The 20,015-nt window shown below is 33.3% G+C and overlaps 1 protein-coding gene across 1 annotated transcript in view; it reads left to right on the forward strand.

The window, feature by feature from the left end:
* The first annotated feature begins 16,146 nt into the window (after positions 1-16,146).
* Positions 16,147-20,015, forward strand: part of LOC111086028 — an 8,640-nt gene continuing 4,771 nt past the window's right edge. The window contains exons 1-3 of the mRNA XM_022387332.1: positions 16,147-16,339; positions 18,028-18,089; positions 18,349-18,450. Of these exons, the coding sequence (XP_022243040.1) occupies positions 16,213-16,339; positions 18,028-18,089; positions 18,349-18,450 (291 nt within the window). The 5' untranslated portion in view covers positions 16,147-16,212. The remainder of the gene's footprint in view (positions 16,340-18,027; positions 18,090-18,348; positions 18,451-20,015) is intronic.

Here is a 20,015-nt window from a genome sequence, read left to right on the forward strand (position 1 = left end):
AAAGTGCACTATAAATACAAGAATCAGTCAATTATTAACAAAATGTGTTATTCAGTATCAATGAATAAGTGATTCACTTCACTATCAAGTAGTGAGTAAGGTAGTGAGAGTTTATGCATCTATGATTCAGTTAATCAGTGAGTTAGTGAATTCTTTTTGTTCAGCTAAGAAATTCTGCAAATAATTTTACAAGTGAGTTAAATATTCATTAGTTTTGGATTGTTGTTGAAACGATTTATATGTAAATTATTCCAACCAGTGAACATATCCTGTAACAAACATAAATTTAAGAAATCGATTAATTCATTATTATTACTTGGGCTAGGCTTCTCATTAATTTTACCTATTAATTCAACCAATGATAGAATACGTTACAGCAGTGTGTAAAACCAAACTGACAGAAAATAAAGTTACACAGAAACTGATAAAAACAACCAGTTTTGCAAAGAAATGAGGACTTTTTGTAAAAAAGAGTATTTTGAAGTTTTATGTGAATATATTTGAATAAAATTAGTACACAAACAGAATAAATTGAATATATCTAGAAGAGGATATAAGTGGTATGTCATTAAGGAATTTACACATCTATCCACAAAATTATGAGTTAAAGAGCTCAACTTAAGCATTATCCTCTTTTTTTCAGTAAATTCTCTCTTGGCTGTGTTATAAAGTTCATGTCTCAAATAACCTACTTTGTAGTGCTGTATGTTACAATCAGCTCCACTGAGGTGGAGATACATGTTTTTGATGAACCATAATTGAAATATTTTTAATATTGTTGATGTTTTTACTTGAAACTTTCATATTGAGAAATATAACAAAATTCACAGTTTCCTAACCCTTCACGTTTGAACTCACTGAATATTTGTCACCCTCCTCCAGCAACATAAAAATGAGAAAAAAAAACATTACACACACACACATATATAGCAATTTAGCTTGCAGAAGAAATCAGTTATGATAAAGGTGAAGTTTTGGGGTCCATTTATGGATGTTCTAGAATCTTCGTGAGGGCAAGTATTACATTTAGGTGTGTGGCATTTATGACTCACAGTTAGTGGCTCGAGGGAACTTCCATTATTTTGGGTAAGCTGAGTATGAGATAAGAGTGGATCTTTTAGTATTAAGTTTATAAGAAACAAGAAGATTTTCAGGAAATATATGACCCACTAGAGATTTCATGTCTCAGCAACTTCGGATTACATCAAACTATACTGTGATATAGCAGTTTTCACCTGTCTTTTCTTAGATATTTGGTAACAGTAAAATGTCTTTCCCAAGTAAATAAGTTGATTATCTGTGAGGTCCGACTTACTTTCGAATTTCTTGGTAGTCATAAGGTTGAGGGCAGTAGCATAAAGTGGTGGCATTGTCCAGGGCTGACTAGAGGTTTAGGTCTGTGGCAGAATTCCATACTGGTGCCCAATGACAAATTAAGGGTGGTTTGGGCCCCTGGGCGGTAGGAGAAGAAAAGCCCTCTCCCCCCTCTCATCACATATACATGTGATAACTTTTTAATGATAGAGATAGCCTTGCAACACTGGAAACAATATAAATAAACCACAAACATATGCAAACACATTTTTTCACTCATGAATGATCATGAAGACAACTTGATTAGAACCTGCATGTACCTGTATAAAGCGAGAATTGTATTTTCTGGCTTTATTATAACTGAACTCGTCCATGAGTTTCGAAAAGTCTTGCTTTCAAAGTATGTCACATTCTATGTTCATTATAGACAGACTGTTTAGTAGGCTTTGTCCTATTCTGTTCCTGAGCTAAGTTTTATTCGTTACAATTTCAAAAAGGTTGCTGTAGTTTGATATTATCGTGGACGAGTATATTCTCAGCACTATCTCAGTATTATAAAACGTTTGAATAAGGGTGTGTCTATGGAGAAAGAGGAACATTTCTAATTCTACTGATTCTGTTGGTTCAGATTGTGTGAATTGACCTCGAAGCTCTGTAATTGCCAGTCTGGAAAACTGGATCAATTCGTTTCCTATTTCGGTTTCAACATCGCTCGGAAAAGAACGAACAATACATTTTGTGGCTTGGCTGATTTCTTGACATGAAAGAGATAATAATTTGGAAAATAATCCAAATTTGGTGGCATCGAGACGGTATTTCAATGCAGTGACAAGTTGTTCGACAACAACGAAGAATACTTCAGTTCAGAATTTATCCTTGAGTGAGAGATTGTTTGTTTGTTTGTTTGTTTTGAATTTCGTGCAAAGCTACACGAGGGCTATCTGCGCTAGCCGTCCCTAATTTAGCAGTGTAAGACTAGAGGGAAGGCAGCTAGTCATCACCAACCACCGCCAACTCTTGGGCTACTCTTTTACCAACGAATAGTGGGATTGACCGTAACTTTATTACATCCCCACGGCTGAAAGGGCGAGCATGTTTGGTGTAAGGGGATTCGAACCCACGACCCTCAGATTGCGAGTCCAGTGCCCTAACCACCTGGCCATGCTGGGCCCCTTTCCTTCTCCATCATCATGGCAACTGTCGCACACCCGGATGCGATTTTCAGCTGAATTATGACCCCATAGTTCAACACCTCGTCTTCGAATTCATCAAACCTTGTTCTCCGATCTTCAATTTTTGAACTTATTTAAGATTAGATTACGTAAAATATAATAATAATAATATAATATACAATTTTCACGAGATATGTTCGCAAGTAGCTCGTGATAGTGTAATTCAAGAGTGTAACATGATCTGCACATTCGTCAGTGATTTATGACTTATAATGACCCCAATAGTGATTAGACAAGGTTTAAAGGGCAATAAAATAATAAAATTTGAAGTCATTCTAGAAAGAAAAAAGGGGTAATTTAGATTTATTTTGATTTTTTTGGTGGATATAAGATCTGTCAAATTGACCAGCCCTGTATAGAGTTAGGGTAGAGGAAATAACAGATAAAATATGAAGTTTAACTTATTAAAAAATGTGTGAAATTTATTTGGGAGCTTTTAAAGATTATATAATTGAAATTTGAGACTTTTGAGACGAAGAAAAGTATTTTTAATCGTAACATAAATATTACTTTGCTCTCGGACTAGTAAAAAAATACTGTATATATTCGTGGACGAATCTTTAGTAAAAATATTTCATTAAAAAGTGATTTTTTGTGTATGATAATGTTTACTAAATGTTTGCCAAATTTTATGAAGATACACTTACTCTATTAAAAGTTAGAGATTAAAACTATATGCTAGTACAAAATGGTCACGTGGTCGGTTGCTGGGACCGAGCCGTATTGAGAGAGTTAACATAATAAAATATTTATAAATTTCATCTAGCTTATAATTTGTTATCGTTTCTGTATGCCCCCTAGACCATGATCCCCCGTGGCACAGCGGGATGTCTGCAGAATAACAATGTTAGAAACCGGGTTTCGATACCTGTGGTGGGCAGAGCACAGATAGTCCATTGTGTAGCTTTGTGCTTAACTTCAAACAAAGAAACTACGGGCTCCTTAATCTCTCACCAGGAACCTCTTACTTAAGCACCAACTATGGTCAAACAAGGAAACTATGGGCCCCTGGCGGTCGCCCAAACCTTAGTCTGTCACCTGGGACCTCTTACTTAAGCACCAACTATGGTCAAACAAGGAAACTATGGGCCCCTGGCGGTCGCCCAAACCTTAGTCTGTCACCTGGGACCTCTTACTTAAGCACCAACTATGGTCAAACAAGGAAACTATGGGCCCCTGGCGGTCGCCCAAACCTTAGTCTGTCACCTGAGACCTCTTACTTAAGCACCAACTATAGTCAAACCTTTATCTTTTGTTTCAGAAGAAAGACCAAGTAAAGCAAAATATATGAAATTATCACAGGTTGCCTTTTCCTCTTATTATTCTTGACACATGTAAAACCTGTTACTACCCATGGAGAACACTGCTTAATGTGCCCTTGTGTAAGAATGTCAGCAGTAGTGTACTTAGTTCGCCTTTCAGGTGATATATGGTCAATTTATTATAATATGCTTACAATGCACAAACACAACATATTTGCAACAATTAAATTTATCATAGTTTCTATCATCATCTTAGTTTGAATGTAGTGTTACATCTCTGGTCGTTTGTTAATTTCCAGTATAAATTCTTCCCGAGGAACTTCAGCGATACAAGTCCTTTCTTAAAGAAAAAAACATTAGAAACATTAGATGTGATTAAACTTTTCAGCAGAACGTTAAATATGCTATTGACAGTATCTGCCTATAGAAACACACGTAATACAGTTAAGTATATAAATGAAAACTATAAACATAAGTTGAAATCTGTATGCAATCTTATGGATATATAGTAACACCATACACTTTTATAATACAAATAAATTTATAAATTACAATTACAATAAATGAAATATTTTGTCAAGAACACTTTTATTGTTGTGCTAAACCAATACAAAAATACCAATAATAGACTTAGATGTATATAATTAAATCTAGACATTGATGACGTAATCAGAAACTGAGACACCCTACAATGAGCTCATCATCCTACTGAACTATTCATTTATAGAAACACCATACGCCCTAGCAGCACAAACCTTAGTAACACTGTCAGGTTATAGCAACACATAATACAATTAAATATCTAAATAAAAACTATAAACATAAGTTGAGACAAATTGAAATTTGTATCCAATCCTATCCACCTATAGAAACACCGTCCACCTTTGTAAGATGTATGCAATATATAAGTAAAATCTAAAAATTTGATAAGATTTAAATATCAGATTTCATGTTTTGATTACAAAGCGAAACTGTAAATACAACATTATGCAAGTTAGATTAAATTATTAGTTTTAAGACTGATTGGTGCTATAAAGTTAGTGTTGATCTATCTGCACACTTATCATACCAACACCCCCTCTGGTGCCGCTTCATGGCCTAGCAACACACTCTCTGTGGAATAACATTTGAACTTTGACGTCACGCCTAGCAACGTACTTTCTGGTAGCAGACAACATTCATCATAAAGTCTCATGGCAGCATGACAACTTCCACCTGTCATGGCGGCCTGGAAACATCATCATAACAACGCGCCCCCTGGTTCCACTTGGTAGAACTATGACGTCATCATCTCTACCTCCCTACCTCCCCCTGAAACAGCCAATTAAAGCGTACATCTGACTTACTACTCTCTATCAAGTACAAAAGACACATTGTAAGGGAAGAATATTCTGAAGACAAGAGTACAAAATGAATAATGTGTTCAATGGTAGGGACTGTGGAGATGGAATTAATAGGAGACATAACAGGACCAGTCATACGAATTTGCACCACAAAAGCAGGATCATCACATTTTGGGGGAGGCTTACCACGACATTTGTAAGAGTAAGTAGAATGCTCTCCTTTACATGCATTACAGATATGTAGAGAATCCAAGTGAGTACAATGGTGGGAAAGGTGAGGCCCTCTACAGGAAGGACAAACAAGATGATTTGAACAGTGGGCAGTGGAAATCAAATTGTAAGTAAGACAACATTTAGAGCAAATAGATTGAGGTGGCAATGTGTGGGATTGTTTGACATGCTGACATTGACGATAAAGAAATGCACCATGGAGAAGAAGAGGAAGATCAATGACATCACTAGAATTTGCTAAGATTCGGACCATGTAAGTAGAATTGGACATTCAGTATGTGAATGGCTCGTTTAACAGAGGCGCTGTCTTCTAGGAGTTCGGAAATGATATCTGAATCTGTAAACCAATGGATCCACCCTACGTAGAACACATGAAAAGAAAGGACTCCACCATGGAGAAGGTTGTTTCATGGAGGATGCAGAAAGTAGCTTAAAGTAGCAAGACCAATTTTGTTGTGAAGAATATCAAGGATTTCACAATTAGACATTATGAGTATCAATTGGTGGTTTTTCAAAACCAGTACAACACTTGGTGAGTTCATGGAAAAACTGAAGAGGAGAGTAGAACTGAGCATTCATGTTAGACACGAGGAAGACTTACAGGTGAAGAATTGATCCTGTATCCATAGGAGCAGATGGAAACTCGGACGTGGGCAGTCCAGATGGATGTTTAGCAGGAGCAGATTGATGAAATGAAAGAGTTGTTACCGTTAGTTTGGTTGATGCAACAGCAGCATAGGTATTGGCAGCACTAGAAGTTGAGGAAGCAGAGTCCAGAGGCATTGTAGAACTCACTAAAGATAATGCCAAAGAGAAAAAACTTCTTGGAGTCAATAGGCGGACTAAAATAGGGAATAGCACGAAAGTGAGTGGGAGAAAGTCCAAACATCTCTTTAACTTTATCTTGTTACAAATATATGGACTAGACTAGCATTACTTTTATTGAATAATAGAAAAAAAACAATCTCGACAAAAGAGAGAAACTGAAACACCAATATACTTTACATTACATTTGGTTGCACTTTCCTGTTTATTACTGTAAAGGTAATGTTTAAATTTTCACATTTGAAAATTGTCGTTCAGCATGTTTTGTGTGTCTTGAGACAAACAACTTTAAGCCGAACTGTAATGTAGTTCAGTTAACGATTTTATTAGACGTTTGTGAAAATGAGTATAATACAGGGTGGTCCAAAATTATCTTTCCTATTTTAAAATTTAATAAGTATCTAGCTTTGGAAATACAACCATGCAATTTTCAGCATCTTGTAACAAAACTCAAACAAATGTAGACTTCTACATGTACACCATTAGTGGCTCTCAGCACGTCTGACCGATAGTCGATTTCAGTCCACGTTCGCTGCAACATGCCTACAGTTGCAGTAGAGATTGCCGTTATCCTGGTCTGTTGCTCAATGATGTTTGACGTAGGTGTGCGATACACGATATCCTTAACATACCCCATACTTCTTTCCTGTACTGGCATCTGTAATTACGCTGCACCATAGTTATTGATTTGGTCTTTGCAAGACAAACAACGTATTGCACGGTTGTCATTTTACAGGGTAACACTACTCACTGGAGTGAAAATCAAACATGACAATAAAAACTGTTGAGGTGGACTACAAGATATTGAAAACTGTATTTCCTTATTTAGTTATTCAACTTTAAAGTAGGGAAATAGTTTTGGGCCACTCTGTACTTTTAGATTAATCAGAATTTGTATTTAATGAAAAATGTTTCAGTAAACTGGCACGTCTTTGTGGAAATTGTCTTATCTTAAGTATAAATGCCGTTTTCAGTTGAAATTAAATTTAAAAATATTTTCATAAAAAGTAATATCTGTAATATATTTGTTGTTTAAAAATTAACTTTAATGATTCAGATATTCAGACTTTTTCTGAGCTTATCTTTATTACCGTTGAATTCATTGTTCCATATATAATCACAAATCAAAATAAAATATAAAACAAAAGAGGGTTTAATAACGATTTGCAGGTAATTTATTTGTTTTTTGGAATTTTATTTTCTGATGATCTGAAGCAAATTGAGAAAGAATGTCTGCGTCAAGTGGAGGTTTAGATACTTTTAAACTGTAAGCAAAGTGACCGTAAATTATTTTCGCGTAACACGATATGACTGACGCGGTTTAGAGTCTGCTATCTTTTAACTCCAACTTCTCAATTTCGCCAAGTTTGCTATTTCGTATTCAAAATTGGGGTTTTATCAATAAAGTGTTGAAATGTTGTATCTAAAGATATATATTTAATACTATGAGACTAGCTATGCACTCCAAATAAATTAAGAATCACTTCTTGCTCGTCGGTGGATCATCTGTAAGTTTACAGAGTTACAACACTGAAATCCGGATTTCGATTCCCCGATGCGGACAGAACGAAAATAGCGAACTTTTCGTTAAACAACCAACTAGAAAGTAGTGAGCCTTAATTTTGCCCGTTTTTCGAAACCTTTTTATCATTTCTTTCACAGTCCTTTCGGTAAAGACATTAATAATAAATTAACTTAAAGATTTCAAACCTACTCTAGCCGTTAGTAAAGTACTTAACAGACAAAGAAAATGCACATATTTGAAGTGAGGTTGAGTTAAAGTATCAAACAAAGTCATTTTTCACTGAAATATGTTTTTATATCATTATATTGTCATTAAGTTCTGAATTGAGCCAGAAGACAGTTATATTGTTTGGAGCAATGTTTCTACACAGAACGTTTTGTTATGCTATTTTAGTTTTTAACCGTTTTCTATTATTTTTCAGTAATTATATCAAAATAAAGCACGATTTACGAAAGATTAAGAACGCATTACAAATAGAATAGGATAAACTTTCGCAGTGTTGAGTTGCTACTCTATATCAAAGAAAAGTAGCAAGGCTTAACACACATTGAACCTACTTTACCCTTGTTAATACAATTTCACTAATTTGTTGCTAATTAATTTAAAAGTTTAGTCCATTGCGATGAAAGCAGAAATATTTTAGAAATAATACATATACACATCTCACTGACATAAAATCTAAGAAACGTTGAATATACCTAGTTGCTAGTTTTAAAATGTCAGAAAGGTTTTCAAGATATTTGGGTATATAAAAGTTTTTAAGATGAAAAATGTCAGCTAAACATTTTATAGAAATATTGGTTATGAATTTCAGATATTATGCCTATTATTTTTATCTCATATAAGTTTGAACAATTGTTTTAATTAAATATTGATTTGAAAAAAAATCACTATATTTTTTTCTAAACTTCAGTTTTAATATTTTATTATGTAAGTATCTTTCCAGATGGCAGCACTATTATTACTCTTTCAAGAGACAAATTATGTTTCAAAATTTTCTGTTTAATAAGCTGTCCCATCTTATAAAATAAACTAAAACTATTAAATAGAAATAAAAAGGAAGGGCCGGATAATATTTCCCAAAGGGTTTAGAAGGATTGGATATGTGAGCCATATACCACTATTTTTTGTAAGTCTTTGGACAGTGGGCAGGTGCTAGAAGATTGAAAGTTAGGTAATATTACTTCTCTTTTCAAGAGAGGTGATGAAAATTGTCCCAGCAATTATAGGTCTATTAGTCTTACATCAGTTGTGGGAAAAGGTTTGGAAAGTCTGATAAAAGATGCTTTTCAAATTCGTTCAATAAAGTTTAGAATTTTATTGGATAGTCAAGGTGATTTCACTAAGGAAAAAATTTGCCTTACAAATCTTTTTACATTCTCATGTAGATGAGAGTAAGAGTGTAGATTTGATGTATCTGGATTTTCAGAAAGTATTTGACAAGGTACTACATAAAAGGCTAGTAAAAAATTATCTCTATAAGTTTAGGGAATAAGTTGGTTAATTGGATAGAAAAGTGGCTAGATGGAAGAAAATGGAATGATGTTATAAATGGAGTTCAATTAAACTGGATTATTGTCACAAGAGGTGTACCTCAGGATTCAGTCTTAGGACCTTTGCTCTTTTTTGATTTACACCAATGACATAGATGAAAGAATGATCAATAAGTTACTAAAACTTGCAGTTGATATTAAGGTCTTGGATGTTGCTGACTGTGAGGGGGATACTGCTGCTTTACAAAAAGATTTAGATAATTTAGTGAGTTGGCGAATACATTGCAGATGTGTTTTAATCATAATAAATGCAAGATAATGTATGTGGATTATTGTAATTTGAATTATAAGCATAATTTGGATGAGAATAACCTTAACAGTGTTATGGAAGAAAAGGATTAGGTGTAGTGGCTGATCAGTCTTTTAAGCCATCCGACTTAATGGTAGAGCAAATACGATTTTAAGTTATATCTACAGAAATATTGGATACAAATCTAAATAGGTTATAATTTCATTGTATAGGTCACTTGTTAAGCCACATTTGGAGTATTGTGTTCAGTCTTGGGCTCATTATCCTAGGAAGGACATTGAATTGTTGAAAAGAGTTCAGAGGAGGGCTACTAGAATGGTGCCTGGGATGGAGGGGTTGTCATACGAGGAGAGGTTAAGATCTCTGAAGTTGTTTTATCTTGAAAAATAAGAGTTAGAAGGGATCTTATTGAGGTGTTTAAGATTGTTAAGGGAATAGATAGTGTTGATGCATTAATTTTTCTCATACAATAATAATTTGGTTGTTCATAAACAGTGTAAAAATAAAGTAAATTTATTTGTCATCAGTCATAAAACAAGCATGATAAACAATTGTTTCAAGCACAGTTTGAGATAATGTCCAAAGTGAATGGATGAAACAGTGAATAGCAAGTTGTACCACTTGCTTCTAGTAACAACATTAAACAGCCTTCCATCAGAAAGCCGTAGCAATTGTTAGGCATTCCCACGTACCTTATCAAATAGATTTGAAGTGTCACATCAGAAGGATCATTGTAAAGCAAAGTTTTCAAGTAAAGCTGGGAAGAAGTATAAGACCATAACGGAAGTTGTGAAAAGAGTTGTGTAGTTGACGTTCGTTACGCTAAACGTGGAACTTAACGTTTTTGTTATCATTAAGTGGCCCACATTTTTCATTATTTCTTTTGCCAAATAATCTATAAGAACCCATCCTAAACTACTGAAAATACCAAAATAAGATACAAAATAACCAATCTCTAAAGCCTTCGGAAACATCTGGCTTTTACAGAGGGATGTGATATAGGATGTATTTAGCACCAAAATAACACGAAAGTAATTTAAATCTCACGTTATCACTGGAATTCCTAGAAACTCAGTATTTCGTGAATTTTTTGCTGATTTTTAAAATTGAAAAAATATTTATCAGATAAAAAAGAATACTATAGCAAAATATCACTAATAACGAAAAAAGAATAACATGAAAGACTGCATACAAACACGCATGAAAAGGTTAGCCTGACGAGACCTACATCCAGACACACTTGAGAAGGTTAGCCTGACGAGACCCACATCCAGACACACATGAAAAGGTTAGCCTGACGAGACCCACATTCAGACACAAATGAAAATAAGGCTAGACTCACGAGAATCCACATCCAGACAAACGAGAATATGGTTTGTTTGTAGTTAAGCGCAAAATTACACAATGGGCTATCTGTGCTCTGCTCACCACGGGTTTCGAAATCCGGTTTCTAGCGTTGTAAGTCCGTAGACATGCCGCTATGACAATGGGTGGCCGAGAATAAAGCTAGCCTCACGAGAACCCACATACAGAGAGACACAATAAAGGTTAACCAAATGAAAACAAATTATATTTCGGCAGGGTAAGGCTAATCATATGATTTCGATATATATATATATATTCAGGACGACATGATTAACCGGAATATTTCTATACAAGGAACAAAAAACTAGACCTATATCCAAAGAGAAAAATAAATTACATGAAATTATAGAAAGTATTATATACATCACGCTTCAAATTAATTTCATTTCGCACAAGAAAAAATGCGATCAATCTGAAAAATAACAATTAATTTACATTAAAGACTAAACATTTCTTTTGTATATTTACAAAACAAAAATATCTTATTTATGAAATTACAATCATTTTACGTTGGAATCTGGAAAGGAATTTAATTTAACAGAATACAAGTTAAATCATAACACTGTTTATAATGTAGTAGTCTGTTCAAAAACACAAGGAAGCAATAACCCAACGCATATAAATCTTTCCCATATAGTTATTAATTTAGGTCACAGCTTCTGCAACCATGAAATATTTAAGACCAAATGAAATATCGCCTCAGTTGCACTTCAACCGATATTTTTCAACCCATCAATACTCGTCTTTGTTGATGTATTTTAGTCTGTATGGAAGCGACCTCTAATGTTTGTAGCCAGAATCAAACTAACTTGATTTTGTAAGTGTGAGAACTTTAATGAACTGCAACTACCTGATATTTCTTGTAAACTTTATAGTAATACATGTAGATAGACTGGAGCGTCTTCTAGCATTTACTACTTCAATGTTTCTTGTATCGATGGTAACATGTAAGACTAAAAGTAAAAGACATTCAGTACTTAAAATCCCAATAAAACATTAAAAATCTTCATGCGATTAAGAATAATTCCTAAAGTGAACTCAATCTACGTCATTAATTATAAATAAATTGTTTTTTATTTTGTAATTAGTCAAAAGTATTCCACAAAAACGATTACTAAGTCCTTTGGTTAATAAAAAAATCAGCTTATATATATATACACTTCATAGGACTTTCTCAAGGTGTTATTTTCAATACATATCGTTAGATTATGTGCATGTGAAAACGACATACAGAAATAAAAATTATTTAGCTGATAATCAGTTAACATTCATTTTATGTAGCTGAATATCTGTGAAAATCAACATATGCTGCTTGATCTGGATGTATACCATCTGATGATATGACTTTGATCTCAATGAGATTCTTCCAGGTGTCTTCGAAGTTTTAAGCCTGACATAACAAACAACCAAACAACGGTTTTTAACATTCAAGTCTTCGAACTTAACGCTGTGCCACTGGGATTATGCAAAATTTAGTAAGAGACTAGATTACGAAAGTAACTGAAATTTATGTTTACGTAAAATATAACAATTTTGTTAATCTACTGTTCTGTTTTTTGACACCGTTCAAATGACTTTCTTTATCGCGTCATTTAGACCACTAAATGAAACTTTTGTTAAATTATTAGCAATCGATGTGTTCGAAGGAAAACGAAGTTTGATAATAAAGAAGATTACGACACTTATGATATACAACATTGTTTATTGACAAAAAGGGGATATAGATAAACGTTTCGGAATTCTATCAGATTCCATCTTCAGTATTTAAGGCAAAATAAAATAAATTTACATAAGTCTTTGGACATTGTCAAAGTGCAATTGCTAAATATAACGATAACTAAACAAGTAAAACACAAAACAGTAATCATGTGGAGAAACTACAGCAAGAAAACACAACTAAAAAAGGTAAAATAAGTAATACGAACATATTAAAAATATATAATTTAAATGAAGACTGCATGTTGTTCAGAGTTGGAGAGTGCTGTTTGATGTGGAGGGTTACTTTAATAAATAATTCCAGATCACTATTAGACTTGCAAAGGATAGAGAAATTTGATAGAATAGGTTGATGTCCTGTTTCTTCACTATGTTGGCGTATGGAGGTAACACAGGGGTTACTCAATTTTTTTGTGTGTGTGTGTGTTTTGATGGAAATTCTCATATGTTCATAGGCTTTGACTTTTAAATGGCGTTTGGTTTTGCCAATATAGGAGGCCTTACAGTCTCCACACATGTAAAGATAGACAAGCTAGGAACAATAAGGAATGGGAAGGAGATCTTAAGTAGGGAAAAAAATGGCTTGACACCTGCCCAGTTAACTTTAGACCTGTACTGTACAGAAGGTAAGTGGACGACACTTTTATTCTTTTTAATAATAGTGATCAATGCTCAAAATCTTTAGAATACCCTAACTCACAACATCCTGCCATTAAATTTACATGTGAAGTTGAAAATAATAATAATTTAGCTTTTTTAGACATGCTCATTAACCGTAATGCTAATGGATTTTCCACATCAATTTACCGAAAAAAGACGCCCACTGGTCTCCTTACATACTTGGATAGCTTTATCCCATTTACGTATAAACGAAACCTTGTTACATGCTTACTAAAAAGAGCTTACAACCTGTGCTTTACATATCTTAATCTACACTCTGAAATTTCGTTCTTACATGATATCCTGAAACGTCACTGCTATCTACAACACTTATTAGAAAACATTACCAACACCTTCCTAACAAAGAAACTCACAAAGCCAATTAAGATACCAACTGTACCCAAACTTACTATATACTCGTGTCTTCCCTATACTGGCAAACAAAGCTTAAATTTAAAAAAAAATCAACTTAACTGCATACTTGGTCGTTACTACCCTCAAGTAGATTTCAGATTAGTTTTTAAATCCACATCACGCATAAAAAATTTCTTCCCTACTAAAGATCTCCTCCCCATTCCTTATTGTTCTTGGCTTGTCTATCTTTACACATGTGGAGACTGTAAGGCCTCTTACATTGGCAAAACCAAACGCCATTTAAAAGTCAGAGCCTATGAACATATGGGAATTTCCATTAAAACACAAAAAAAAGAGTAACCCCTGTGTTTCCTCTATACGCCAACGTAGTGAAGAAACAGGACATCAACCTATTCTATCAAATATCTCTATCCTCTGCAAGTCTAACACTGACCTGGAATTATTGATCAAAGAAACCCTCCACATCAAACAGCACTCTCCAACTCTGAACAACATGCAGTCTTCATTTAAATTATACATTTTTAATATGGTCGTATTACTGATTTTACCTTTTTTTTGTTGTGTTTTCTTGCTGTAGTTTCTCCACATGATTACTGTTTTGTGTTTTACTTGTTTAGTTATCGTTATATTTAGCAATTGTACTTTGACAATGTCCAAGACTTGTGTAAATTTATTTTATTTTGCCTTAAATACTGAAGATGGAATCTGATAGAATTCCGAAACGTTTATCTATGTCCCCTTTTTGTCAATAAACAATGTTGTATATCATAAGTGTCGTAATCTTCTTTATTGTTAAATAATGTATTTTATGAAAATGACTTTAAAGATTTAATGTTGAAAACAAAGTATCCAGAATAAAGCTCGTTCAAGAACTAGTAGCTAAGAAACTTTGATAAACAGTTAATCAAAAGTTAACATATTCTACAATAACTCTCCATAAAACTAAAAAATTCATCCTTAGAAGAAATTAAAAATCCACCTGGTGTCATGTGAGGTATTAAAATAAAATCCAACCAGAGATGAAAAATTAAGAAAACTTCAATACATTTTTATTTTTGATTACTTTCTAGATGTCCAATAGCATTGGGTATAATAATAACATAATCAATGGGAGTTCTGCAAACTCATCCTCACGCCACACTCTCCCTCTGATCCCCTTTTTGGTTTTTCACAACGACTTGTGTAATAGGAACATACCATTAAGTTAGGCCTACAAAATGACGTAGATTATTGACATATAAGGTAAATTTGTTGTTTTTCTAATTTTTTAAATAACAAGCATACGCCAGTAAACTAAATGACATAACTGAGAAGTTGTAGCAAAGGCATTTTCAGAAGACATTTATTTGATGGCTAAAAAGTTCAAATTCATTTAGATCAAAGAAATTGTAAAATCGTTTCTCTTTAAGACATGTTTAGGTTTCACAAAATGAAAACAAATGTTTAACTGAAACGAAATAGAAATAAATAGAAAGATCAAAATTAAACTTTAAGCAGAAAAAAGAACAAAGAAAACGTAGTTATAACAGAAATGAGAAGAATGAAACAGAATATTAACAAAAACAAGAAAAGATAAAAAATTCTAGCCTAAATGAAAATAAAAAAATTTAAGATGAGTAAGAATAACGAAAACAACATTTTAACATCAACAATTGTTTTTTATTTTTAGCTTCATTTTGAATACATAAAATATTTTATTGTTCAGTTTGTTTGTGGTTAAGCACAAAGATTCGTAACTGGGCTAGCTATGTTGTGCCCAACACGGGTATTGAAACCTATTTATTAGCATTTGTGAGTTTTCAGATATACCGCTGTGCCACTGGGGTGAAAAATATTTGAAGGTAACCATGAAATGAAGACAATAATGAAAAAAAAAGAAACGTAATAAGGAAAAGCAGATACGACAATATAGGTTTCTTACTAATTTCATCTCTATAACTAATCACCTGTCCTATGTGGGTCAGCTGTAAATTTACGGATTTACAGCGCTAAAATTCGGGGTTTGACTCCCCGTGATAGACAGAGCACAGTCTATTGTGTACTTTTTTACTAAAAGAAACACAAAACTAAACACTAGCACAATCTTTTAACACAGTTTGTGTGGTTAATGTATTTGTGTAAGTAACATAACTAGCTAGTTACTAAACACTAGCACAATCTTTTAACACAGTTTGTGTAGTTAATGTATTTGTGTAAGTAACATAACTAGCTAGTTACTAAACAGTACAATCTAAACAGGTATAGACATATTATTCTTTGTAAGACAGAACTGGAAACGATTCTACCTATAATTTAGCTGTTGTATGTATGTACAGAAAAAGAATGTGACAGCGTGGCCAAAATGAGCTTGAGCAATATCCAAATTCTAGGACACCGTGTACTTATACTCTAGGGAATTTAGATAAAAAAAAACGCGATATCTTTAGTAAATACATCATCGGTTATTTAGACAATATTATCTACTGAGGTGATGTTAGGAATATCGATGATCGAGGTCACGTTGCCTAAGGATGTGAGAGTTAACAGTTCCTGGATGGCTATAAAAATATGAATTAGGAGTGATGGTTCAACATTGTTTCGTTTGTCGAGAAACGGAAAACCTGAAGATGAAAACTTTGATCAATATCGCTTTGATCCTTACTATTAGTGTGGTTGTACTAAGTAAGCCACCAACACCACCATTTTGTGGTAAGTATTTCATATATTATATATTAAGTTTTATATATTATATTTGTTTACCTTAGCTCATATCTACTTAACAGTCTATGACGGGGAATCAATCCTCAGAATTTAAACTATAAGTCCGTAAGCAAAACGCTGTTCCATTTAGGGAACTAACATATTGTGATAAATACAGGACATTTTTACGAGAGGCATTAAAAATGTAATTATTGTATCCTGTTCTATCTTTGAAGGGTCTGGTATGTTCTGGAGGTTATGGTGCTCGACTTGCAACCTATGGATTGCTAGTTCGAATTCCATCACCGAGCATACCCACCCTTTCAGCTGTTGGGGTATTATAACGCAACAGTCAATCCCACTATTCTAATAGTGCAACCCAAGATTTGGAAAGTGTGTGCGTTAACTATCTGCCTTCACCCTATTCTATTATTTATATATTAGGGACGGCTAGAGCAGGTAGCTCTCAAGTATCTCTGCGAGAAATTCAACAAATGAATTTTTCTCTGGTTACACAATTGTTAAATACTGAACATTATTAGAATACTTAATATTATAAAGACGCATTCAAGAGTTTTAATCCAAACTTCTGTCTTCTAAGTCAGTTAAATATTTCTTTCCCTTGAAGCTTTTTCCTAAACGAAAACAGTTAACTAAGATCCAGCCGGTTTTAATAAATTATTCATAATACTCATTCTATTGAAAGCATTGTAATTATTTACTTCAGTTATTGAGAAGAATGGACTATTATGAAATATAAAACTTAGAAACATATAAAACATTTCATTGAGTAACTTCCTTACTTGACTTATCATAAGTTCTTCTTGCGTCATGTTAATGGTATATTTCAAGTACATATTTTGCACGTTGTAAGAAATAGCATTATTTTCTTTTATACATTTTAATATTTCTGTTTAGTATTTTCATGTTGCACTTCAAACAATATTTCACATTTAAACTCCATATTTTCTATGAATTAGTGATGTTGTTTGTTATTAAACGCAAAGCTGTTTAGCTTTGGTCTTCCGGTACTCTGCACAAAGTTGATATTGAAAACCGATTTTCAGCGTTATAATCCACCGTTCTTACCGCTGAACAACCAATGGGAGCTTATGAATGTAAATAATTGGTCTAACAACTTATATATTACTTAAAATGGACGCGGGTCCATCCTGTGGTAGAGTCCTAAATTACAGAGGTGACAAGTTAGCGAATGCGTAAGATTCCATAAAGTATCTTGGCTGTTTAAGTAAATACCTTAACACGGATGTTGAGTGGTAGTGCATGGCTGATTGCTGTCTTCTCTCTGGTAAATAATTGGAAACTCGTAACAGCGGAAAATGGCTCAGTACCTTTGTCATAAGTACAAATACATACCAGTATAACCTTCGTGTAAGAAACACATCACAAATAATCAATATGCATACCACGCAGAGTAGTTTGAAGGTAACTACAAGGATTATTGCGCTAAGAACAGAGTAATAGAAAACTGACTTTAAAAACTGCTTATATTTATGATTCTCTGCCTGTAATTAACTCATAACTTTACAGAATAGTCAAAATTTTGTTGCCTAAAGGATTACAAACACATCACAGTCGGAAGGTGTAATTCATTCAGTTTCTTTTTTCCTGTCCAAAAGTTCATTCCAAATATATATTCTATCGGATACATTTCATGTGGTTTCTTCATGTTTCAGAGCTGACAGTTGACCAATTGACGAAGTTTGTTGCGTGTCAAAGAGAAAAGATCCCTGTCTGGGTAAGGAAGATTTATATTTATACCGTTTATTTGTATGAATAAGAAGTAAAAATAACCAGTGAAAAATAAAAAACGCTGTAGTATTTCACAGTCAAACAACTTAAATCCTCATCATTAAAAAGAGAGAAAACAATTTTTGAGGATTAAGATAAAATATTTATAAAATCAAATCAATTTTGTATGCTTCTATAAGTCATGTAATGTAGTTTCTAATTTCCCAGCGGTGATGATGGTTTGTATTCGTAATTTCTCCTGACAGTTTTTAAGAGAATTCGATGATTGCAAAAATGAACTTATGGCTGGAACTACCGACGTCGAAGTTCTGGTAACAATATGTGAAGGAGAAGAAACGGGAAGGATGGTAAGATACTTAAAACGCATTCATGTTATTTCATGGTAAATAGGACGATCAAAGAAAGCCCATTGTGTAGCTTTATGTTTAACAACAAAATAACAGAGTTTACGTTGTTTACCTAAACTGTTCCATGAAAAGTCTTGGCTGTCTTCTGACAACATCGTGGGCAAGATCATGAATTGAAATACTTGAATTTTGAGTAAGAATTAAGTAATTTGCACTTCGGTGAACCTTAATATTTTTGTCGTTTCACTTTCCTTGTTAATTTATCATAAAACTGTTTCCTTCAATTAATCTACAACTCTAGCTCTGATTGGTTTGTTACCTGTAATTCTCGTACCATGATGATGTTTTCGTCTCAACTTTTTAAAAACTTGACTGTAATAGCTATTATGTTCACAAAGTGTTCAATAATCTTTATAGATACGTTTAGCTTTTCGACAAATCTTTGAATTTACAAACGAGCGTTTGATTTTTTTCTTACAATTTCCAGCGTTTCTCTTTCGACATACTTAAATGAAATTCACATACCTGTTCGTCACGACAATGACGCATTTGACTTTAAAAATATGTAGCTAAAAGTAAATACCAAACAAAGGAAAGAAAAGGAAAAAGTTCAAAAAGGACTTATTTAAAGGTTTCGACATTTTTGTAATGTCATCTTTCAGGTGTCATAAATTGGAACTTAACAGAAAAGCTCAAAGTAATTAATGTTCAAAAGAGAACTTATCTTAAACGTTTTTTTTAAAGATAATCTACTTGGAGCTAGTTTTGTTTGTAACAAAAAAATATTAGAGAATTATTATTACTCTTATTCATTATGCTTGTTTGTAGAACACATTATTGTTAATATTTCATTATTATTAAGATTCTTCAATAATTTTGTTATTTCTTGATCAAAGAGCTAGCATGAAACAAAAACAAGACAGTACAGAATCTTGAATATTCAGATTATTACTTGATCAAAGAGCTAACATGAAACAAAAACAATACAGTACAGAATCTTGAATATTCAGACTATTTAGGGTTATTTTATTATACAACAGTTTTCCTCTGTGAGAAATTTTCATCAGATAATATCCATATTGATATATACTTAACTATTTTACTTACATATCAGCCTCCAATGGCTCAGTGGCAAACCTGAGGCTTATAACGCTGAAAGTTTTGAGATAATTTAAAATGCAGCTTTACGCTTGACAATAACAAAAACATAAATAACACTGTAATATAATTTATATATTTGTAAGAAATGTAGTGCAACCTTAAGGTTTTCAATGGTTATATTTCTTTCCTTTTATTATAGAGTGTTTTTTGTTGACTTTCACACAAAGCTACTAGGGGGGATATTTACGTAAGCTATCCCTAATTTTAAAATTACAGTTTAGATGTAAGACAGTTAATCAACATCACTCACTGTTAACACTTTATGTACTCTTTATCAACAAATAGTGGGATTGACCGTACAATATAACATCTCCACGCATAAATGGCACGCATGTTGGGGAGCAGGATTCGAAGGCGCGGCCCTCAGATTGCAAGTCGAATGCTTGATCCGTCGGGCTGCGCCT

This window comes from Limulus polyphemus, unplaced genomic scaffold (genome assembly GCF_000517525.1).
Source record: "Limulus polyphemus unplaced genomic scaffold, Limulus_polyphemus-2.1.2 Scaffold800, whole genome shotgun sequence".
NCBI classification, from domain to species: Eukaryota; Metazoa; Arthropoda; class Merostomata; order Xiphosura; family Limulidae; genus Limulus; species Limulus polyphemus.